The sequence below is a fragment of the Heterodontus francisci genome, chromosome 41, assembly GCF_036365525.1.
Source record: "Heterodontus francisci isolate sHetFra1 chromosome 41, sHetFra1.hap1, whole genome shotgun sequence".
NCBI classification, from domain to species: Eukaryota; Metazoa; Chordata; class Chondrichthyes; order Heterodontiformes; family Heterodontidae; genus Heterodontus; species Heterodontus francisci.
In genome coordinates this window covers 13,112,172-13,136,161 of record NC_090411.1, presented here as the reverse complement: position 1 = coordinate 13,136,161, position 23,990 = coordinate 13,112,172, and the positions used below count along the sequence as shown (strand labels likewise).

The 23,990-nt window shown below is 44.5% G+C and overlaps 2 protein-coding genes across 2 annotated transcripts in view; one reads left to right on the top strand and one right to left on the bottom strand.

The window, feature by feature from the left end:
* Window positions 1-15,302: 15,302 nt before the first annotated feature.
* Window positions 15,303-23,253, bottom strand: cby1 (chibby 1, beta catenin antagonist). Its single transcript, XM_068019961.1, has 5 exons — window positions 22,944-23,253; window positions 20,497-20,597; window positions 19,966-20,071; window positions 16,821-16,936; window positions 15,303-16,626 (listed from the first exon to the last, which is right to left on the bottom strand). Exons 2-5 carry the CDS (start codon window positions 20,572-20,574, stop codon window positions 16,546-16,548), a joined length of 381 nt encoding a protein of 126 aa, XP_067876062.1. The 5' UTR covers window positions 20,575-20,597; window positions 22,944-23,253; the 3' UTR covers window positions 15,303-16,545.
* The window catches only part of LOC137353532 (extracellular serine/threonine protein kinase FAM20C-like), a 58,365-nt gene continuing 54,947 nt past the window's right edge, over window positions 20,573-23,990 (top strand). Inside the window, exons 1-2 of the mRNA XM_068019901.1 lie at window positions 20,573-20,605; window positions 23,032-23,084. Of these exons, the coding sequence (XP_067876002.1) occupies window positions 20,573-20,605; window positions 23,032-23,084 (86 nt within the window). The remainder of the gene's footprint in view (window positions 20,606-23,031; window positions 23,085-23,990) is intronic.

Sequence of the window (23,990 nt, the reverse complement as noted above, 5' to 3'; positions counted from 1 at the left end):
GGGGGTCAAGGAGCTAGTGCCGGGCCACTTGCTCCACCTCGCCGTTCACCTGGGTAGTGTGCTGCTCCACTTTGTGAACGCGTATGAGCCCAGGCCTGGCGCGTTGCAAGCGCGCTTCTTTGAAGAAGTGTGCGGTCTCTTGAGCTCCATCGATAGCAGCGAGTGCATCATCCTCGGGGGGGGGGGGATCGCTCCGGTCCCCAGCACGGCCAAGCGTCGGTAGAGAGATTGAGGGGACTGATCAGCTCCCTTAACTTGGTGGACGTCTGTCGGAATCTCCATCCCGACTCCAGCGCCTTCATGTGGAGGTCTGGAGCAGGAGGGTCCCGAATCGACCGCCTCTACTTTTTGCAGGCGTACGTCTCAGCGGCCTCCGTGCGGCTGATGCTGTGCTCGGACCACCACCTGGTGTGGGCGGAGTTCACTCCGCTCCGCACGCGGGCAGGGTCCGCGTACTGGCACTTTAACAACCGGCTGCTGGAGGACGAGCGATTCCGGGACTCCTTCCGTCGATTCTGGGCCGAATGGAGCAGGAAGCAGGGGGCTTCCCCTCCTTGAGGCTATGGTGGGATGTGGGCAAGACTCACATCCATGTCTTCTGTCAGGAGTACGTGAAGGGGTCGACCAAGAGTCGGGAAGCCGAGATCGTGCGCCTAGAGAGAGCGGTGCTTGACTTGGAGTCCCGCCTCCGTCATGCCGTCGCGGACCCGGCCCTGTAGCAGGCGTACAAAGAGAAGAAGGGCGCGCTGAGGGACCTGCAGCTCATAGGGTCCCGAGGCGCGTACGTGAGGTCGTGGATCCAGATCCTGGAAGATTTGGACCGGGCCTCACCCTTCTTCTACTCGCTGGAAAAATGGCGAGGGGTCCATCAGCAGCTCATCGAGCTGCTAGCCGACGACGGATCCTCCATCATGGATCCGGAGGGAATGGGTCTCCTGGTCCGTACCTATTATAGTGCGTTGTTCTCTCCGGATCCGTCCAGCGAGGATATGCGCCGAGTTTTGTGGGAGGACCTGCCGAAGGTCAGCCCGGAGGGCGAAGGATTGGAGGCTCCGTTCACGTTGGCGGAGCTGACTGCCGCCCTCCACCAGCTCTCAGTGCAATAGACTTTTAAGTAGGTTCACGGACTCCCAGGCCGCCTGTAATTAATGCAGCCTGGACAACTCTGTATTCCATGTATATATGGAATGCGCGAGGTTGCAGCCCCTGTTTGAGTATTTGAAGGGGCTGCTCCTCAAGTTCTGGCTGCACTTCAGTTCCACGCTCCTGATCTTTGGGCACCCGGTGCTGAGGGGCGTGGGCCGGGAGGAGGATTTCCTCATCGGTCTGCTCCTGGACCTGGCCAAAGTGGCAATTCGCAGGTCCAGGTTGCAGGCCGTCCTCCCTGATTGCCTGCCTCTCTTCCGAGGTTACGATCGTGCCCGGGTGTCCCTGGCAAAGGAGCATGCAGTGTCCGCCGGTACGCTTGAGGCCTTCCGTGACCGGTGGGCACCGCAGGGGCTGGAGTGCATCATCGAAGCCGTGAATGGCATTTTGATTTGAGTTTTGTTTTATTTATCTGTTTTTAAAATGTATATCAAGGGGGCCTGGAAAATAAAGGCCCCCTCGTCATAAAATACATAAAAGCGGCCTGGGTTATAAAGGCCACCTTATAAAATAGGAAAAAAATGGTTTAGATACAGAGTGAAGCTCCCTCTGCACTGTCCCCATCACACTCCAAGGACAGGAACAGTCTTTTAGAGAGAGAGAGAGAGAGAGATACAGCACTGAAACAGGCCCTTCAGCCCACCGAGTCTGTGCCGACCAACAACCACCCATTTATACTAATCCTACATTAATCCCATATTCCCTACCACACCCCCACCATTCTCCTACCACCTACCTTCACTAGGGGCAATTTACAATAGCCAATTTACCTATCAACCTGCAAGTCTTTGGCTGTGGGTGGAAACCAGAGCACCCGGCAGTAACCCATGCGGTCACAGGGAGAACTCCGCACAGGCAGTACCCAGAACTGAACCTGGGTCGCTGGAGCTGTGAGGCTGCGGTGCTAACCACTGTGCCGCCCCTTTTAAAAAAACATGTCGAGGTCGTCCAGATGATTTGGGCAAGACAAATTTTGTTTGAGTGCATCAGAGACCCCCAAAGCACTGGCCCTCAATTCAAACTATAAATATAGGAAAGTGCTCCATGTGTGAATAACCAGAACCTTTTCAATGTGGGAGCTTTTTAAACAGCTTTTGTCTGCTCAGCCTCCAGTGTCAGTGAACTGCTCAATTGTTCAATGTACTCCACTCATCAGCACTTTATGCTCAGCCTCTCCTTCCAATACACAGCTCACCACTTATTCAAGTGCTCAGTAAAGCTCTGGCTTTCAGTTATAAAAGGTTCCATATCTAATATGCTTTCCATGCTGTAACATTGACCGAAATATACATTGCTGAACACATAAAGGCAGCAAATTATCAGTGGAAGCTCCGAGCAGCTTAAACCGGGAGCTTTTAAACAGCTGAACAACACATCAATTTAGCAGTTGAAATTATCACCTACATATTAAACTGTAGCTACTTTGTTCATTAAGCAAAGAACAAAAGTAATCAGGAATTTGCCTCAGCTGAAATCCAACTGAGTTGTGAACCCTAAGTGCTGACAATATCGAGTGGATTTATAATAAAAGTTCAATGTTCAATGAAGCATGGACAAAACAAATCGAGCACCAGTTTGTTCCTGTACAAACATAGCTCCTGGAATAGAGACAGGTATCCTGCAATCACTGGGTCAGTGTGACTAGCTCTGTGGTTTGTGTACCTCTCCTGTTAATATTATTACTTGTTGAAGCTTGTGACGTGTTTTTTTTTATCCCTTAGAAGGTGAGGAACACGAGCAAATAAAGAGGCAAGAAAGCATCACTGATGTTCATCTTATCCACATGTATGGCCTTGTCCACTTCCTCCCCCAACCACTAGCGTACATAGAAATATAGAAAGGTCACAACATGGAAAAAGGCCCAATCAGTCCATGTTGTGTTTGCTCCACACACATATGAACGTAGCTCTAATCACATTTACCTGCTCTGTTCCTATATCCCTTTCTCCCGTTTTCCTTCAATGTTATCATAGTTTTTGGCTCAACCATTAATCCTGGAAGTGATTTCCACAGCCTCACAGCTGTGTGTGTGTGCAGAGGTTTCTCCTGCTCTGTTTTAAATTTTACATATAATCGTTTATCTATGACCTCATGCTTAATACCTCAAATATTAGACTGCTTCTATCTGCCCTATTTCATCCTTTCATCATTTTGTTCTATTGCATTGTCTATAATTTGTGTTGTTCTATTGAAAGAGTTCCAATATTTCCTCACATCAGGAAGTATCCTAGTGAATCTCCATCTCTGAAACTTCAATATCTTTACTGCCCAATATTGCACACAGTACTCTAACCAACTGCTTGTCCGGCATCCAGTACTGGATGAGAAGAAATTTCCTCCAATTAAATATTGGGAAGACTGAAGCTGTTGCTTTCGGTCCCCATCACAAACTCTGTTCCCTTGCCACTAACTTCAACCCTCTCCCTGGCAGCTGTCTGAGGCTGAACCAGACTGTTCACAATCTTGGTGTCATATTTGACCCCGAGATGAGGTTCCAACCACATATTCATGCCATCACTAAGAGTGCCTGTGTCCACCTCTATAACACTGCCTGACTCCGTACCTGCCTCAGCTCATTTGCTGCTGAAACCCTCATACACACCTTTGTTACCTCTTGTTACGATGTCAGTGAGACCGTTAACATTAAAATGCGCCCTATGAAGCCGCAGACCAATTTATAAAAGAGGACTTCATGATTTAAGACTTATTATAATTAAATTAAAAGAAATCTCATTAACTAATTAGTACTTTCTAAGTAGCTGATACCCCAAATTACAAAGAAAATATTTTATTTACTTTTGAAACCACTTGAAAATCTCACACCAGACTTACATGTTACACGGTTCTCCTTGATGGTAAAATCTTTGCAGTTAAAAGTCCCAAACTCCTCCCAGTTGCAATGGGCTGGATATCCCAGACCTTTCTCAAAGTCAATGCCCTCTTTGAGCACTTTCAACCTGGACATCCGTGAATAAGGTGATTCCTGGAAATCCTGTTGGGTCTTTTATTTCTCTACACACCTCGACTTTCATTGTATCAGTCTTCTCTGAAAGCAGTTGTTCCCACTCTCCCCTGAGGCTGCTGCTGCTCGTCATATTCCTTACAGCCTGCTCTGAGGCAGCCACTGCTGGTCTACTTTCCAACCTGTCTGCCTTCAGAAAATCTGTTAAATTTATCTGGAATCAAAAGTCAATAGCCTATTGTCCTTTTCCAATATGCAGAGTCCACAAGTCTGGCTTCAGCTGCACCACCTGGGATTTCCATTGTTTCTAGGTGTTAGCAGCTGCCATGCACATTTGCATTCCCAGAATCACTGACTCCTTGTTAACGATCTGAAAGTTTGGGAGGGTGAATCCAATTGCTCTTCAGGTGTTATCCCACCACGCACACCGGAGGTGCGATGATACAAACTGTGGACTAACTCTGAAGGGTTATGAAAAACTGACTTTGTCTTTTAACAATGAACTTTTTTTTAAAAAGTGAACAATGGTCCAAAATGGCCACTTAAGGAAAGGGACTGGCCTTTGTGTATTCAAACTGTCTATCAAAGACAAAGTACAAATCTTCAAAGCTAAGAGGTGTCACTTGCACCCCATCCTAAAAACATTCCAGAATTGAATGTCTTCTGCCCAATGTAGGTGTGAAGTAGCCACGTCCTGGGCCATTGTGCGATCACCATGGGAAAGAAAGCAGAACGTCTCCTACCAGGAGGTGAGAAGTAACACAGCTTTACCTTAAAAAAAGACAGCCTAACGAGAGAGAGAAGCAACATCTAACAGCTTGTCTGCCAGGAGGCCAGCCGGCAGGGGCCTGCTGTAAAATCCTACATCTACATTAGATAGCAGTGAACCAGCAGTGTCCCACCGTCTTCTACTGAACCTTCAATCAAGAGAGAAATCTACAATCATCTCAGGCCTGCCATCGAGAACTTGATTTCCAAGAGAGTTCAACAGGTTTATTGTGACGTTTCCACCCCTCCCCACCGCCAACTCAAAGTCACCTTCCTTTTCTCCCCCTACGAACATACGAACTAGGAGCAGGAGTAGGCCACTCGGCCCCTTGAGCCTGCTCTGCCATTCAATAATTTCATGCTGAACTGATTACTCCACATTTCCACCTACCCCCCAATAACCTTTCACCCCCTTGCTTATCAAGAATCTATCTACCTCTGCCTTAAAAATATTCAAAGACTCTGCTTCCACCACCTTTTGAGGAAGAAAATTCCAAAGATTCACGGCCCTGAGAAAACATTTCTCCTCATCTCTGTCTTAAATGGGCAACCCCTTATTTTTAAACAGTGACCCCTAGTTCTAGATTCTCCCTCAAGGGGAAACATCCTTTCCACATCCACCCTGTCAAGACCCCTCAGAATCTTATCTGTTTCAATCAAGTTGCCTCTTATTCTTCTAAATTCCAGCAGATACAAGCCTAGCCTGTCCAATCTTTCCTCATAAGATAGCCTGCCCATTCCAGGTATTAGTCGAGCAAACCTTCTCTGTATTGCCTCCAACACATTTACATCCTTCCTTAAATAAAAAGACCGGTACTGTACTCAGTACTCCAGATGTCCCCTCTTTTTCTGTCTCTTCTATGTGTGTGTGTGTGTGCACGCGCAAGCGAATGAGTGAGTGGATGTGGTTGCAACAATTTCGGGATAAGGTTTATTGATCAATAAACAATTGATTTTCTACTTTTTTTTAAACCTGTCACTGTCTATTTGAAAAATAAAACACCAAAGGGATTAAACCCTCATAAAAATACATTTGCTGCAGTCAGGTGGGGAGTTGCACAGTGGGAACCACCCACATTACACCACGTGGCCGTAACAAAACCTGCTGTTTCTGCTTTTCAAAAAACATCTTTGATCTGGGATCTTTGTTGCCCTGGTAACCAAGAATTTCCATCTTGTCTTTAAGCAGAGTTGATGTAAGGTCACTTGACTTCTCTGACCCCATCTTAAGCTTTAAAAATCAGTTTTTAAAAAACTGAATCATGTTACAAAGTCCAGCATTCATAACACCTCTAGATTTGACTATTCCAACACACTCCTGGCTGGCCTCCCACACTCGACTCTCCGTAAACTTGAGGTCAGCCAAAACTCTGTTGCCCATGTCCTAACTCGCATCTAGTCCTGCTCAACCATCACTCCCTCTCTGACCGATGTTGGCTTCTGGTTAAGCAATGTCACAATTTTAAAATTCCCATCTTTGTTTCCAAGATCCCCCCGAGGCCTCTCCCCTCCCTATTTCCTATAATCTCCTCCAGCCTCAGCACCCTCCGAGATATCTGTGCTCCTTTAATTCTGTTCTCTTAAGTGCCTGCAATTTTAATCACTCCATCTTGGGGCCAAGGCCCCAAGCTCTGATATTCCCTTCCGAAACCTCTCAGTCTCTCTATCTCTTTGCTCCTTTAAGATACTCCTTAAAATTTACCTCCGTTTGGTCATCTGACCTACTATCTCCTGATATGGCTGTGTCAAATTTTGCTTCATAATGCTCCTGTGAAGTGCCTTGGGATGTTATATTACATTAAAGGCATTTTATAAATACAGTAGTTGTTATTGTTGAGGTCTTAGTAAGTTTTTATGTCGGCTCATCATTATGACTTGGCTTTTATATCCAATACTCTTCTGATAAAATGTAAAATTCCATTAGTTCTTTTTATAGCCTTATCAACCCGAGGTCCTGCCTTTTTCTTTTAGCAAAGTGTATCACCTCATACTTATTGATATTGACCTCCATTTGCCACTTTAGAAGATTAAAGGAAATAACAAAGGGATGGGGCTATAAAGAATAAACTATGTCTCCTATTTTAGTATTCCACAGCACTCTCCACAGCCTGAGAGCCAGGTTATTTCTGGGACCACCTCTGCTCACCATATACATCACAGAACTAGTGGACACCACTACCTATCTTCAATCCTTCTGAGGAACTGCCCTCAACCTATACTCCCCTTCAAACCAATTTATAATCCCGTTTGCCATTATACCCCGATTCCATACACTTTCAGGTACCACATGGAAGATGACTATTCAAAGGCTCTCCTAAATAGACTATATCCACTCCATTTCGAGATTAAAATACTGCAAATGCCGCAAATCTGAAATAAAAACAGAAAGTGCTGGAAATACTCAGCAGATCTGGCAGCATCTGTGGAGAGAGAAACAGAGTTAACGTTTCATGTCAATTACCCTGCAGCAAAACCAGCACCAGTTCTAACGAAGGGTCCAATGGCCCCTCCCCAGTCTCCAGCTCACCTCCAGACTCAGTCTGAGTAATATCTGCCCTCAGGATCCAAGAATGTATCCCATCAGGCCCTGATTTAGCTTGACTAACTTATCTAAAGATTTCCTTTTATCCAGCACAGTATTGTTCATCTCACTCTGAAAACACTTCAGGATTCATCTCCTCTCTTTAGTTGAGATCAATGTAAAGCACACATTAAATATCATCAACGAATTGACAAGCTTCTCCCCTCAGGGGTCCAACTCAAATTCTAACCATTCTCTTTTTACTCACTGTTCTTTTTACAGATTTCTGATTTTTTTTCCCTCTCATAGAAACATAGAAAATAGGAGCGGCAGTAGGCCATTCGGCCCTTCGAGCCTGCTCCGCCATTCATCCAACTCAGTAACCTGTTCCCGCTTTCGCCCCATACCCTTTGATCCCTTTTGCCCCAAGAGCTATATCTAACTCCTTCTTGAAAACAGACAATGTTTTGGCCTCAACTGCTTTCTGTGGTAGCGAATTCCACAGGCTCACCACTCTCTGGGTGAAGAAATTTCTCCTCATCTCAGTCCTGAAAGGTTTACCCCATATCCTTAGACTATGACCCCTGGTTCTGGACTCCCCCACCATTGAGAACATCCTTCCTGCATCTACCCTGTCAAGTCCTGTTAGAATTTTATAGGTTTCTATGAGATCCCCCTCACTTTTCTGAACTCCAGTGAATATAATCCTAACTGACTCAATCTCTCCTCATACGTCAGTCCCGCCATCCCAGGAATCAGTCTGATAAACCTTCGCTGCACTCCCTCTATAGCAAGAACATCCTTCCTCAGATAAGGAGACCAAAACTGCACACAATAATCCAGGTGTGGCCTCACTAAGGCCCTGTATAATTGCAGCAAGACATCCCTGCTCCTGTACTCGAATCCTCTCGCTATGAAGGCCAACATACCATTTGCCTATTTTACCGTCTGTTGCACCTGCATGCTTACCTTCCGCGACTGGTGTACGAGAACACCCAGGTCTCAATGCATATTCCCCTCTCTCAGTTTATAGCTGTTCAGATAATAATCTGCCTTCCTTTTTTTGATACTAAACTGGATAACCTCATATTTATCCACATTATACTGCATCTGCCATGCATTAGCCCACTCACTCAACTTGTTCAAATCACCCTGAAGCCTCTCTGCATCCTCCTCACAACTCACTCTCCCACCCAGTTTTGTGTCATCTGCAAATTTGGAGATATTACATTTAGTTCCCTCATCGGTCCGAGCACCGATCCCTGCGTTATCCCACTAGTCACTCCCTGCCATTCAGAAAAAGACCCATTTATCCCTACTCTTTGTTTCATGTCCGCCAACCAATTTTCTATCCATCGCAATATACTATCCCCAATCCTATGTGCTTTAATTTTACACGCTAATCGCTTATGTGGGACTTTGTCGAAAGCCTTCTGAAAGTCCAAATAAACCACATCCACTGGCTCCCCCTCATCAACTCTACTAGTTACATCCTTGAAGAATTCTAGTAGATTTGTCAAGCATGATTTCCCTTTCGTAAATCCATGCTGACTCTGCCTAATTCTACCACTGTTCTCCAAGTGCTCTGCTGTAAAATCTTTGATAATGGACTCTCGAATTTTCCCCACTACCGACGTCAGGCTGACTGGTCTATTATTCACTGCTTTCTCTCTACCTCCCGTTTTAAATAGCGGGATTACATTAGCCACCCTCCAATCTGTAGGAACTGTTCCAGAGTCTATAGAATCTTGGAAGATGACCACCAATGCATCCACTATTTCTAGGGCCACTTCCTTAATTACTCTGGGATGCATACCATCAGGCCCTGGGGATTTATCGGCCTTCAATTTCCCCAATACCATTTCTCTACTAATGCTGATTTCCTTCAGTTCCTCTCTCACTAAGTCCTGTGTTCCCCAACATTTCTGGTATGATATTTGTGAAGACAGAACCAAAGTATGCATTTAGTTGGTCAGCCATTTCTTTGTTCCCCATGATAAATTTCCCTGTTTCTGACTGTAAGGGACCTACATTTGTCTTCACCAATCTTTTTCTCTTCACATACCTTTCAAAATTTTTACAGTCAGTTTTTATGTTCCCTGCAAGCTTGCTCTCATAATCTATTTTCCTCTTCTTAATCAATCCCTAGGTCCTCCTTTGCTGAATTCTAAACTGCTCCCAATCCTCAGGCCTATTGTTTTTTCTGTCAGATTTATAGCCTCTTCCTTGGATCTAATGCTATCTCTAATTTCCCTTGTAAGCCACGGTTTGGCTACCTTCCCCGTTTTACTTTTGCGCCAGACAGGGATAAACAATTGTTGCAGTTCATCCATGCGCTCTTTAAATTTTGCCATTGCCTATCCACTGTCATCCTTTTAAGTAACGTTTCCCAATCCGTCATAGCCAACTCGCGCCTCATACCTTTGTAGTTTCCTTTACTAAGATTCAGGATCCTAGTCTCAGAATCAACTACGTCACTCTCGATCTTGATGAAGAATTCTATCATATTATGGTCGCTCATCCCCAACGGGTCTCGCACCACTAGATTGTCAATTATTCCTCTCTCATTACACAATACCCAGTCTAGGATGGCCTATTCTCTAGTTGGTTCCTCAATGTATTGATCCAGAAAACCATCCCATTTATACACCAAGAGTTCCTCCTCTATGGTATTGTGACTAATTTGATTTGCCCAATCTATATGCAGATTAAATTAAACCATAATTACAGATATTCCTTTGTCGCAAGCATCTCTAATTTCCTGTTTAATGTCATTCCCAACATCACCACTACAGTTTGGGGGTCTATATACAACCCCCGCTAACGTTTTTTGACCCTTAGTGTTTCTAGCTCTACCCATACAGATTCCACATCGGCAGAGCTAATATCTTTCCTCACTATTGCGTTAATTTCCTCTTTAACCAGCAATGCAACTCCACCGCCTTTTTCTTTTTGTATGTCCTTCCTAAATATTGAATATCCCTGGATGTTCATTTCCCATCCCTGGTCACTGTGCAGTCATGTCTCCGTAATCCCGACTATATCATACCCGTTTACATCTATTTGCGCGATTAATTCATCTAATTTATTGCGAATGCTCTGTGCACTAAGGCACAAAGCCTTAAGGCTTGTCTTTTTAACATTACTTATCCCCTTCCCACTATTTTTCAATGTGGCCCTGTTTGATTCTGGCCATTGATTTCTCTGCCTATCACTTTTCTTATTCCCCTTACTGTCTTTTGTTCTTGTCTTCTTGTATCTCATACTCACTGAGCTTTCCTCATCCTGCTCTTAACTTCCTTTCCTCTCGTATTCTGCTTCATGATGATCCCTATTGTTCTCACAGAGCTTCACTTTTAATGGTTTCTATTCTGTTTATCCATGGTATCCTAAAGCTACTCAGTTTCCTTGCTTAATGGAATATCCTTATTCTGTACCTTTGCGATCTCTTTTTTAAAAAAAATCCCATTGTTTCATTGTCTCGGCCAAAATTTATCCCTCAATTAACACCACTAAATAGATTATCTGGTCGTTACCATATTACTGTTTGTGGGAGCTTGCTGTGCACAAATTGGTTGCTGAGTTTCCTACGTTACTACAATGACTACACCGCAAAACATGGCCATAAAGCACTTTGGGATGGCTTAAGGTCATGAACGTCACTGTATAAATGCACTTCTTACAGCCCTGTGTACCAATTTCTCCTCTGACCTCACCTCGACTAGCTCACTCATAATCTCTACATTCTGCCCTCATCAAATCTCGTTCTCTAGTTTTTGCACTAAGGTTTCCCTTTCTAGTTGGATCTTAAATCTCAAATTGTGGTCGCTGCTCCCAAGGAGCTCACCCCAGTTTAGCTCGGTTGACAGCATTCTCGCCTCTAAGTCAGAAGGCTACAGGTTCATGTCCCACTCCAGGGCTTCAGCACAAAGTCTAGCTTGACACTCCAGTGCAGTACTAAGGGAATGCTGCACTGGCAGAGGAGATGCTAAAGCGAGGTCCTGGCTGCCCTCTCACGTGGATGTAAAAGATCCAATGGCACTATTTCAAAGAAGAGCAAGAGGAGTGATCCTCAGTGTGCCAGCAAATTTTTATCACTCAATCAACATCACTAAAACAGAATATCTGGTCATTACCACATTGCTGTATGTGGGACCTTTGTGTGTGCAAATTGGCTGCTGCATTTCCTACATATCAACAATGACTGCACTTCAAAAGTACTTCATTGATTGCAAAGTGCTTTAGGATGTCATGAAAGGTGCTATATAAATGCAAGTCTTTTTTTCCCAGTTACTTGATCTATTTCATTAACCATAACCAGATCTAGCAACACTACCTTTATAAGCTGACTAACCTCCTCCTCAGAGGAGCTGTCCTGTACACAGTTTTGGAATTTCATTCCCTTTTCTCCATTTACTCCTCCTCTGTCCCAATCGATAAGCGGATAATTGAAATCTCGCAGAACAATAATTTTGTTATTTCATCTCTCTAATCAGACTATAGATTTCCTCTTCCATTTCCTTCCCACAGTCTGGAGCTCTGTGATACACCCCAAGTAATGAAACAAACCTTTTTTTAAATCTGTGAGCTCCAACCATATTGACTCAATCTGTTCCTTCCTTGTCTGCATCACCCTCTCTATAACCTGGGTCCCCTTCAACCAGTATCGCTCTCAGTCTCCTTTCTTATCTTTTCTCTCTCTACCTCCTAAATATATCCCGATATGTTTAGTTTCCATTCTTGTTCAGTTTGCAGCTGGTTTCTAATAATGCTATTAAATTTAGTCTTTCCTGTAAAACAAATGTTTTCAGTTCCTAGCTTATTTCCCACATTCTGCACAATGCAATACACATTTGAAGCCTCCACCCCACCCCCCCAAATACTATTCCTGATCCTATTTTTTGTCTAAACTATCCTCATGTTTACTTCAGTCTTTTTCCCATTTATAACTACTCCATATCTCTCTTCTTACCTTGCCACTTCCCTATTTACTCAATTTGCCAAGTTTTTAGCGTCCTCCCTGTTAAGGTGGAGCCCATCCTTGTGGAATAGCTCCCACCTGTCCCAGAACTGGTGCCAATGCTCAAAGTGGATCTTCTTCCTGACATTTTGATTTGCCTTCCCTATTCTAACATATGTCTGAGAAGTAATAATGGGAATTCTACCCATTAAGTTCAGCTCCTAAACTGGTTTTCTAATCTCCTACATTCACAACACACAAGAGCTCAGATACCTGCACAAGTTATTGTAAAAATCAGGCACAAATTGAATTGAGGAAATTAATTCAGTAGTTCTTACCAACACCCCTCAGTCTAATCCCACTAATCCCATTAAACTCTGCACTAATCTGCCATTATCACTGAAACCCAGTTTAATCCCATTAAACAAAATGCTAATACTGTCACCAATAACTCCATTCAATCTAATCCCAATGCACTTTTGTATTGTTTTTCATTCATGGGATATTGGTGTAGCTGTCAAGGTCAGCATTTATTGCCCATCCCCAATTGCCCATGAGAAGGCCTTCTTGAACCACTAGTCCATGTGGTATAGGTACACACAGTGCTGCTAGGGAGGGAGTTCCAGGATTTTAACCCAGCAACAGTGAAGGAACAGCAATATATTTCCAAGTCAGGATGGTCTGTGATTTGGAGGGAAACTTTCAGGTAGTGTTCCCTTGCGCCTGCTGCCCTTGTCCTTCTAGGTGGTGGAGGTCACGGGTTTGGAAGGTGCTGTCGAAGAAGCCTTGGTGAGTTGCTGCAGTGCATCTTGTAGATGGTACACACTGCTGCCACTGTGTGGCAATGGTGAAAGGAGTGAATGTTTTAGGTGGTGGATAGGGTACCAGCCAAGCAGGCTGCTTTGTCCTGGGTGTTGAGCTTCTCAAGTGCTGTTGGAACTGTACTCATCCAGGCAAGTGGACAGCATGTCATCACATTCCTGACTTGTACCTTGTAGATGATGGAAAGCCTTTGGGGAGTCACGAGCTGCAGAGTACCCAGCCCAGCAGAGTACATGCTTTTGTAGCTACAGTACTTTGGTAGCTGGTCCAGCTAAATTTCTGGTCAATGGTGAACCCCAGAATGTTAATGGTGAGAGATTCAGCAATGATAACTGAATGTCAAGGGAAGGTGGTTAGACTCTCTCTTGCTGAAGATGGTCATTGTCTGGCATTTATTTGACGCAACTTATATTTTCCACTTAACAGCTTAAGCCTGAACGTTGTCGAGATCTTGCTGCATGCAGGCACAGACTGCTTCATTACCTGAGGAGTTGCAAATGAAGCTGAACATGGTAATTATCGGTGAGCATCTCCACTTCTGACCTTACAACAGAGGGAAAGGTAAGTGATGAAGCAGCTGAAGATGGTTGGCTCTGAGGAATTCCTGCAGCAATGTCCTGGGGCTGAGAATGATTGGCCTCCAACCACAACCATCTTCCTTTGTCCTAGGTACAACTTCAGCTAGTGGAGCATTTTCCCTGATTCCCAGTGACTTAAATTTTACTAGGGCTCCTTGATGCCTCACTTAGTCAAATGCTGCCTTGATGTAAACAACAATCGCTCTCAACTCATCTCTTTTGTCCATGTTTGGACCAAGGTTGTAGTGAGCTGTGGAGCCGAGTGTTTCAGGCAGAACCCAAACTGAGCTTTGGTGAGAGATTACTGGTAGGTGCCCTTGAAAGCACTGTTGATGTCACCTGCCCATCACTATTCTTGGCCAGACTGGACTTATTCTGCATTTTTGTGGACAGGACATACTTGAGTAATTTTCCACATTGTCAGGTCAATGCCAGTGTTGTAGCTGTACTGGAACATCCTGGCTAGAAGCGCAGCTACTTCTGGAGCACAAGTCTTCAGTACTACAGCCGGGATGCTGTCGGGGCCCATAGTTTTGCTGTATCCAGTGCACTCAACAGTTTCTTTATATCACTTGAAGTGAATTAAGTTGGCTGAATGTGATGGTGGGGACGTCAGGAGGGCACCAAGATGGATCATCCACTTGGCATTTCTGGTTAAGGATGGTTGCAAACCGTTCAGCTTTGTCTTTTGCATTCACGTGCTGAGCTCCGCTATCACTGAGGACAATAATGTTCATGGAGCCTCCTCCTTCTCCCACTATTTGTTTAGTTGAACAGTAATATATTATTCTCAGTAACAGCTGAGAATAATCCCATTAAACACTGTGCTGATGCACCATTATCACTAACACCGGTCAGCGCATTATTTAATCGGTTTAGATTAATACACTATTCCCACTAACAGAACCCAGTCTATTCCCTTCGATTTATTCTTGAAACGGAAAAATTTGCAGGGCTTTGGGGAAAGAGAGGGAAGTGGGACTAATTGGATAGCTCGCTCAAAGAACCGGCAAAAGAACAGTGGGCTGAATGGCCTCCCATTGTGCTGTATATTTCTATAATTCCACATCATCAGTCCTGTTGGATACCATCTTGATACACCATTCCTATTCACTGAATTGGTAACACACTGGTCTGAGTCAAGCCCCACTCCAGAATCTGAATTTGAACTGAGGCCTGGTTTGATTGTTGATAAGAGAGATGCCATGTCACTATTGGAAGATTGACAAGTTCTCTTGGCCAACATTCAATCCTGAACCAAAACCACCGCAAACTGCCCGTTCATCTTCGGCCTGTTTGCTGGATGTTGCTGCCACATTTACCAACATAACCAGTCGCTCAACTTCAAAACCAACTCATCACCTTTCCCCATGCTGAGTCACCACAGAAATCAGGATATACAACAACTCAAAGTGCAGAATTCATAATCTATTGAACTCTGATGCCAGCATATATTGTTTCGTACCAAAAAGCTCCACTGTCTACGGTCACTCCCTTCAATCAGATGCAGAAGTATCGATCGCTAGTTAATAAGAGACACGGAGGGTGGCTTTGAAATCGGTTGGTGTTTTAATTACAAACTGGAAGAGACAGGTACAATCACACAAAAGCAAAACTTTAAAAAACATTTTAGTTCATGGACACATTGCCTTAGAACCATCTTTACTGGCTCATAAATCAAGAAATCCCAGCAGTTAGCATCCTCTACAGACCGGGTCTACAAAAGGGCAGAAACTGATGGATAACTTGCTCTGCACTTTTTGCTCTATATAGTTTCCAAGTATTGTGGAAACTCATTGAGGAAACTAAAAACATGAATGTGTACAGCTTTGGAGATGGTTCACCCGAACAGAGGAGCAAAGGAACACCAACTGCCACCTCAACACTTTGCTGCTGCTCTGAGCTAAGACCAACAGCCCCATCCATTCCCAGTGTCAAGGCACCATTCAGATATAGAGGGTTTAGCCTCTGTCATGTGCACACAAACTCCAACAGTTGTAGGATGAAAGGAAAGGGCTTGACTGGGACTGACAAAGGTTTTAAAAGCCAGGTGTAGGAATTTAATGAAAATAATAGATACAAAAATAAAATAAATAGCTTCATCACTTCAGAGGTAAAAAAAAATTGTAACAAACCTTTTAGGGGAAGGGAAGAGAAACATACAGGGCTGAGTTACTGTACAGTTACAACTGGGATTTGGGAAAAGACCCATTATATTGGAAGTACTGGCCAATGGTAATGAACAACGTTCCTGCGCAGTCACTAGAAGTGCAAAATGAGGAGTTCCTCAGTCCTACGGGGACAGTCCATATTAAACACCAAAGGTTTCTATGTATGGAGTCCTGCTAATCAGTCCATTCTTTTCAACGGAGTTGGCTTCAGAAGTTTGAAACAGCTGATGAACAGTTGACTGTCAATTGAAAGGTTGAGCTACGGGTGTGAGGGGTACACTGTGCCTGAAGCACATCACTTCGTACATTCATTGGACATTATTGACTGCATACAAAGAAAGCTTTGTGAAACTGTGACAGTCAAGCTCATCAATGTTACTGATTTTTCCAGAAAGTCTCTCACACCCACCCAGGATGAACATGTGGAGTCTGCCCACTGGGTGACAGGTCCCACCTTCTGACTGGAGATATGATGTGTTAAGAGTCTATGTGTCTCCAAACAGATCCATTGTGCACGCTTCAACCCTTTCCTACTGTTGCTGAGCTGCTCTTCCTCTGCCCCCTCCCCTAGCGATGCACTTCTTTCGCTGCATCTGCCAGTTATATTGCACAATCTCTCACTTCTTCTTGCGGTTGTGGGTTTTCAGCTCCTCCAGCTCCTTCTCCATCAGGTGTGATTCAGCCGTTGTTTCAGACAGCTGCAAGAAAATTATTTATCACTCAGCATTCTTCCAAACAGTCCTCATTACCCCCAACGCTCCCCAGTACCTCACCAACCCTACCCATGCCCACAACATTCCCCAAACACTTGCCAGACATTCCTTCCATTACCTCTTTCCCAAGCTTTGCCCTGCTCCCACCACGGTGACTATGTGTGTTGGGTAGTACTCACCATGTCCAAAAGAATGTCAATTTTCAGCCGCAGAAGGTTATTCTCCTCCTCCAACTGCTGGTTACGTTTCCGTAGGCGCTGAACCTCCTTGTTTGTGCCACCGTCACCCACAGACTCTACAACACAGTAAAACGACCGTCACCCACAGACTCTACAACACAGTAAAACGACCGTCACCCACAGACTCTACAACACAGTAAAACGACCGTCACCCACAGACTCTACAACACAGTAAACGACCGTCACCCACAGAATCTACAGCACAGTAAAACGACCGTCACCCACAGACTCTACAACACAGTAAAACGACCGTCACCCACAGACTCTACAACACAGTAAAACGACCGTCACCCACAGAATCTACAGCACAGTAAAACGACCGTCACCCACAGACTCTACAGCACAGTAAAACGACCGTCACCCACAGACTCTACAACACAGTAAAACGACCGTCACCCACAGACTCTACAACACAGTGAAACGACCGTCACCCACAGACTCTACAACACAGTAAAACCGTCACCCACAGACTCTACAGCACAGTAAAACTACCATTGCCCACAGACTCGACACCTATCCAGTCAGTCCCACTCCCCTGCTCTTTCCCCATAGGCTTATCTAATTGTCTTGCCACCCTCTTAGTTTTGTGTACATAAACCCTAGGAGTCTCTGTTCCTGGATCCACTTTAAAATTGTATCATTTCATTTATATCCAAAATGCATCACCATACTCCCTTGTGTTAAATTTCATCTGCCATGTGCCCATTTCATCATAGGAACAGGCCATTCAGCCCCTTCAGTCTGTTCCACTATTCAATTAGATCATAGGTGATCTGTATAGTAACTCCATCTATCTACCTTGGTTCTGTAACCCTTAATATCCTAGTCTAACAAGAGTGATAGGGAGAGAAAGCTGATAGAGGAGATAAGGGGGAGAAAGCGATGCAGAAACAAATCTTGAAAGGTGGGAGGACAGGTTGAGAAGGCTGTTTAAAGCAGCATATGGGATCCTTGGCTTTATTAATGGAGGAACAGAGTGCAAAAGCAAGAAAGTTAAACTAAACCTTTATAAATGATTGGTTAGATCTCAGTTGGAGTATCGCACTCAATTCTGAGCATCACACTTTAGGAAGAGGTGCAGAAGAGATCCCCAAGAGTGGTTCCAGGAACGAGGGACTTCAGTTATGTGGAGAAGCTAGGGTTGTTCCCCTTAGAGCAGAGAGGGTTAAGAAGAGATTTGATAGGTGTTCAAAATCATGAATGGTTCTGATAGAGTAAATAAGGAGAAACTCTTTCCAATAACAGAAGGGTCAGTAACCAGAGAGCACAGATTTAAAGCAAAAGAACCAGAAGCAATTTCAGGAAAATTATTTTACACTGATCTGGAATGTGCTTCCTGAAAGGGGGAACGGAAGCCAAGTCATTAGTAATGTCCAAAAGAGAATTGGACAAATTCTTGAAGAGAAAAAAAAATGACTGGGTTATTGGGGAAAAAGGAGAGTGGGTCTAATTGGATAATTCCATCAAAAAGCCGGCACAAGCACGATGGATCAAATGGCTTTACCATTGTGATTCTAAAGAGTGTGGTAGGGAAGGAGAGAGAAAGAGAGAGAAAAAGAGGGAAAAGATAAGCATATATACCATAAAAATTGTTATAATGGTTGAGACATAAATATTGCAGGAGAACTCCACTGCTTTATTTTTACAAAAGAGTGCCATGTGATCTTTTACATTCACCTGAGAGGGTAAATGGATCTTGATTTAACATGTCATTGAAAAGACAGCACCTCCAACAGTGCAGCACTTGTTCAGTACATACAAACATACATACAAATTAGGAGCAGGAGTAGGCCACTCGGCCCCTCAAGCCTGCTCCGCCATTCAACAAGATCATGGCTGATCTGATTGTAACCTCAACTCCACATTCCCGCCTACCCCCAATAACCTTTCACCCCCTTGCTTATCAAGCATCTATCTACCTCTGCCTTAGTTCTAGATTCTCCAACAAGAAGAAACATTCTTTCCACATCCATCCTCTCAAGACCCCTCAGGATCTTTTATGTTTCAATCAAGTTGCCTCTTACTCTTCTAAATTCCAATGGATACAAGCCTAGCCTGTCCAACCTTTCCTCATAATACAACCCACCCATTCCAGGTATTAGTCTCGTAAACCTTTGCTGAACTTCTTCCAACACATTTATATCCTTCCTTAAATAAGGAGACCAGTACCGTACACAGTACTCCAGATGTGGTCTCACCAATGCCCAATAACTGAAGCATAACCTCCCTACTCTTGTATTCAATTTTCCTCGCAATAAATGATAACATTCTATTAGCTTTCCTTATTACGTGCTGTACCTGGATACTAACCTTTTGTGATTAATCCACTAGGACACCCAGATCCCTCTGCATCTCAGAGCTCTGCAATCTCTCACCATTTAAATAATATGCTTCTTTTTTATTCTTCCTGCCAAAATTTCACATTTTTCCAACTTATATTCCATTTGCTATATATTTGCCCTCTTTCTCAACCTATCTATATCCCTTTGTAGCCTCCTTACGTCCTCTTCACAACTTACTTTCCTACCTATCTTTGTCTCATCAGCAGACTTAGCAACCATAGGTCCCTTCATCCAAGCCATTTATAGAAATTGTAAAAGTTTGAGGCCCCAGCACGGATCTCTGGCACACCATTCATTATATCTTGCCAACCAGAAAGTGACCCACTCATGCCTATTCTGTTTCCTGTTGGCGAGCCAAGCTTCTATCCATGTCAATATGTTTCCCCCACCACCACCACCACCCACACCATGTGCTTTTATTTTCCGCAATAACCTTTGATGTGACACCTTATCAAATGCCAATACTGTGCTGGAGTATCAACTCTAGATTATATACTGAGTCTCTGGAGTGGGACTTGAACCCACGATGAGTGTGTGACCACTGAGCCAATGACAACACCTGAAGTGAGGGACATATTATCAGAAAGGATGCAAGACATTGCAGAATCTCCCAGACACTGACTGGACTGCCTAAATAAAACTAGTCTGGGCTCAGGACACAAGGGATGGGAGGAGGGACAGCATGTGCACTCTGACATCACCGGAATATATCTTACTAACGTTTAAAAACAAGTCCTACAAACCTGACACCCACTGGCCGTTGTCAAACTTCAGACTCTGTCCTCCAATATTCATCACAGGAGCACCATGATCCAACCCTAGCTCAGCCTCACGGGTCACACGGTCCAGCTGTAACAGACACAGGCTCATAAATATTACAGCACTCACTGTACACAGCAACACAGACAGTCCCGCTTTACACAAAGCGCATCAATCAACTTGTCCCAGGCTACACTCTCAGACAGGCAATGACAGCCCTCTGCCCCATCCCTACATGGGCATCCCTCCACCCTTCCACCATAGTGTGCAGTCAGTGACTCGGACAGTTTAAGTGCTTGTGCAACAATCTGGTCTCTCTACCACCTTCATGCTGTGCAGCTGGAGGTGGAGGAGGCTCCTTTCAATTAGAGATGGATTGACCCAGGTATGATGTACATACTGCGGATGGGGGGAGGGGGGAAACAGTAATGTCTAACTGAGCGAAAATACACTGGTGACATTTCTCAGCAGCTGGGTGTTGCGAAGCTGTGTCCATTTCCCCATACCCGACATACCGTGTGTAAGCTGGAGAGAGAAGCCGACTTTCTGGGTGGAGTTTTCTTCGGACTAAAGACATTTCCAAAAAGAGGCATGGCTCCTCATTGGACTCCGTTACCTGGAAAGGTAGAAAGGAGACCATCAGCCAAAGTGGAGTGATGCACAGAGGGAGGACACAGCCAAAGGACAGAAAGGGGCATGGAGGAGCACAGGGTGGATTTCCAGAGATGTCCTGCGCAGGGGAGAGAAGGAGGGAGGTCTGATGAAGATCAAACCTCTGCAAGGTGCAAACCATAACTCAGAGTGACTTGGAGCAGAGAAAGGAGATAGGCATAATATTATGCAGTATTTACAGCAAAGAAACAGGCCATTTGGCCCAACAGGTCTCCTCCCATCTTTCTTCATCTGACCCCACCAACATATTCTTCCCTTCCTTTCTCCCTTGTGGGCTTATCTAGCTTCCCTCTGTAAGCATCTAATTCCATTCACCTCAACTGCTGCCTATGGTAGCGAGTTCCACATTCTAACCTCTCTCTGGAAAAAGATATTACTCCTGAATTCCTTATTGGATTCAACAGTGACTATCTTATATTTATGGTTCCGATTTCTGGTTTCCTCTGCAAGTGGAAACATCTCTACTTCTACCCTATCAAACCCTTTCATAATCTTAAAGGCTGAGCAATGACTTGATAGAGATCTTTTATTTTCTGGAGAAAACCCCAGTCTGTTCAGTCTTTGATAGCTATAACCCCTCAGTTCTGTATTATTCTAGCTTAAAAATGAACTGCACCTTCTCCAGTGCCTCAATCATTATATGAAGACCAGAATTGTTCACAGTACTCCAAATGAGGTCTAACCAAAGTTCAATGCAAGTTTAACATAACTTCTTTGCTTTCCATTTCTATCCCTCTAGAAATAAACCCTTGTGCTCTGTTTGCTTTTTTATGGCCCTATTAACCTGCATCTCTGCTTTTAGTGACTTGTTAGGCACTTATTTTCCAACAGTTGCATGGCCTCCTTATTCTTCCAACCAAAATGCACCACCTCTCACTTATCTATATTACAGTTCATTTGCCAACTATACGTCTATTCAGCAAGTTTACTGTCTTTCTGTATTTTGTCGCAGTCCTTCTCAGTATTAACTACACCCCCAATTTGGTATCATTGCAAATTTTGAAATTATACTTTTCCCAAGTTCAAATTGTTTATGTAAATGCTGAACAACAGTGGTCCCAGCACCGATCACTGTGGAACAACACTTCCCACCCTACACCAGTCTGAATAACTACCTTTAACCCCTACTCTATTTTCTAGTTTGTACCAGCTTGCTATTCATTCTGCTACTTGTCCCCTGCCTTCACATGTTCTGATCTTAGACATGAGTCTACTATGTGACACTTTATTGAAGACTATTTGGAAATCCAAATTTATTACGTCAACGCATTACTATTGTCTACCCTTTCTGTTACTTCAAAGAATTCAATAAGGCTGGTCTAGCATGATCTTCCCTTTTGAAATCTGTGCTGACTACTTCTTATATTTTCAGTTTCCAGATGTTTTTTCTATTACACCTTTGAGTAAATATTCCATTATCTTTCCCACCACCGACGTTAAGCTAACGGGTCTATAGTTCCCCAGACTTGTTCCATCTCCCCTGTTAAATATAGGAATCACATTAGCTGTCCTCTGGCAGTATTTCCTGTTCTGATGAATTTTTATATTTATGTAATAGTGCCTCTATCACTTCCTTAACTTCTTTTAATATGCACCGATATAAATCCATCTGGGCCAGTGGTTTTACTTTTGCTAAATTCAGCATCTCACCCCACCATTTCTATCTTAAATATCTTTATACCTTTTATCATCTCTTCCTCTTATCTCATGTCCACCATGTTAGTCTCCTGGCAAATACCGAGGCAAAGTAATTATTTAATATTTATGTCATTTCACTGTCATTTCCTGTGGGTTTATTGTGTGCATCTTTTAGGGGCTCTATCCCTATCCTGATGATTACTGTTTTTATATTCCTTTTGTCATCCTCTCCTTTGTTGTCTACCCATTTAAGTGCATGACATTTACTTTTTTTTAAATCAATTTTTCCCTTATTTCTTTACTCATCCATGGTATGTCATTATTGGATAGATTGTTCCTGCTTTTTAGTGGGATATATTTCTCGGAGAATTTACTGATCAGTTTAAATATTTCCCAGTGCTGCTCTATTTCTGTTCGTCAGTAAACTTTCCCTGTTTATTTCCCACCTCTCTGCCCCCGCCCGCTGCGAGTTCCATTCTTGTCACCTTCAAATCAGATTTTTTTCCAATGTATTTCTCTGGTCTTTGTCTTACATGGGATGAGAGTGCACACAACACATCCTTTGGAAAAGATGTAGCTCTGCACACAGGTACAGAGTAGGAGATACGATGGCCACATCTCAGAATACCTAACCAGGCTACATTTCACCGACCTGAAATGTCAGCTCTGTATCTCTCTCCACAGATGCTGCCTGACCTGCTGCATATTTCCAGCATTTTCAGTTTTTGTCTTCATTACAGAGACCGGTCTCGGGGTACGTAACCCAGGCTCCGTTACCGGGTCCGGTCTTGGGGTATGTAACCCTGGCTCCTTTACAGAGTCCTGTCTCAGCATATATAAGCCAGGCTCTGTAACCTGGGCTGTTACTGAACGGCCTGTTACTATAATATCTATTACTCACAAGCCGCGGACCTCACGTTCCCCCAGGCCCAATCCCTCAAGGGGCCCCAGTCTCTCTCTCTCTCTCTCTCTCTCTCTCTCTCTCCCAACCCGTCTCTCTCTCTCTCTCTCTCTCTCTCCCCCAACCCCAGTCTCTCTCTCTCTCTCTCTCTGTCCCCCCTAACCCCAGTCTCTCTCTCTCTCTCTCTCTCTCTCTCTCTCTCCCAACCCGTCTCTCTCTCTCTCTCTCTCTCTCTCTCTCTCTCTCTCTCTCCCCGCCCAACCCCAGTCTCTCTCTCTCTCTCTCCCCCAACCCCAGTCTCTCTCTCTCTCTCTCTCTCTCTCTCTCTCTCTCCCCCCTAACCCCAGTCTCACTCTCTCTCTCTCCCCCCCCAACCCCAGTCTCCCCCTCGCTCTCTCTTTCTCCCCCAACCCCAGTCTCAGTCTCTCTCTCTCTCTCTCTCTCTCTCTCTCTCTCTCCCCAACCCCAGTCTCTCTCTCTCTCCCCCCCCCAACCCCAGTCTCTCTCTCTCTCTCTCTCTCTCCCCCCCCAACCCCAGTCTCACTCTCTCACCCCCCCAACCCCAGTCTCTCTCTCTCTCTCTCTCTCTCTCTTCCCCCCCCCCCCCCAACCCCAGTCTCTCTCTCTCTCTTCCCCCCCCCCAACCCCAGTCTCTCTCTCTCTCTCTCTCTCTCTCTCTCTCTCTCCCCCCAACCCCAGTCTCTCTCTCTCTCTCTCTCTCTCTCTCTCCCCCAACCCCAGTCTCTCTCTCTCTCTCTCTCTCTCTCTCTCTCTGTCCCCCCTAACCCCAGTCTCTCT

Excerpts from the sequence above, each read along its gene's own strand:
- cby1 (XM_068019961.1), bottom strand. The coding sequence starts at position 20,574 with ATGCCTCTTTTTGGAAATGTCTTTAGTCCGAAGAAAACTCCACCCAGA. Across the intron at positions 20,072-20,496 it reads CTCTCTCCAGCTTACACACG|CTGGACCGTGTGACCCGTGA; the intron begins GTATGTCGGGTA and ends TGTCTGTTACAG. Across the intron at positions 16,937-19,965 it reads CAACGGCCAGTGGGTGTCAG|AGTCTGTGGGTGACGGTGGC; the intron begins GTTTGTAGGACT and ends ACTGTGTTGTAG.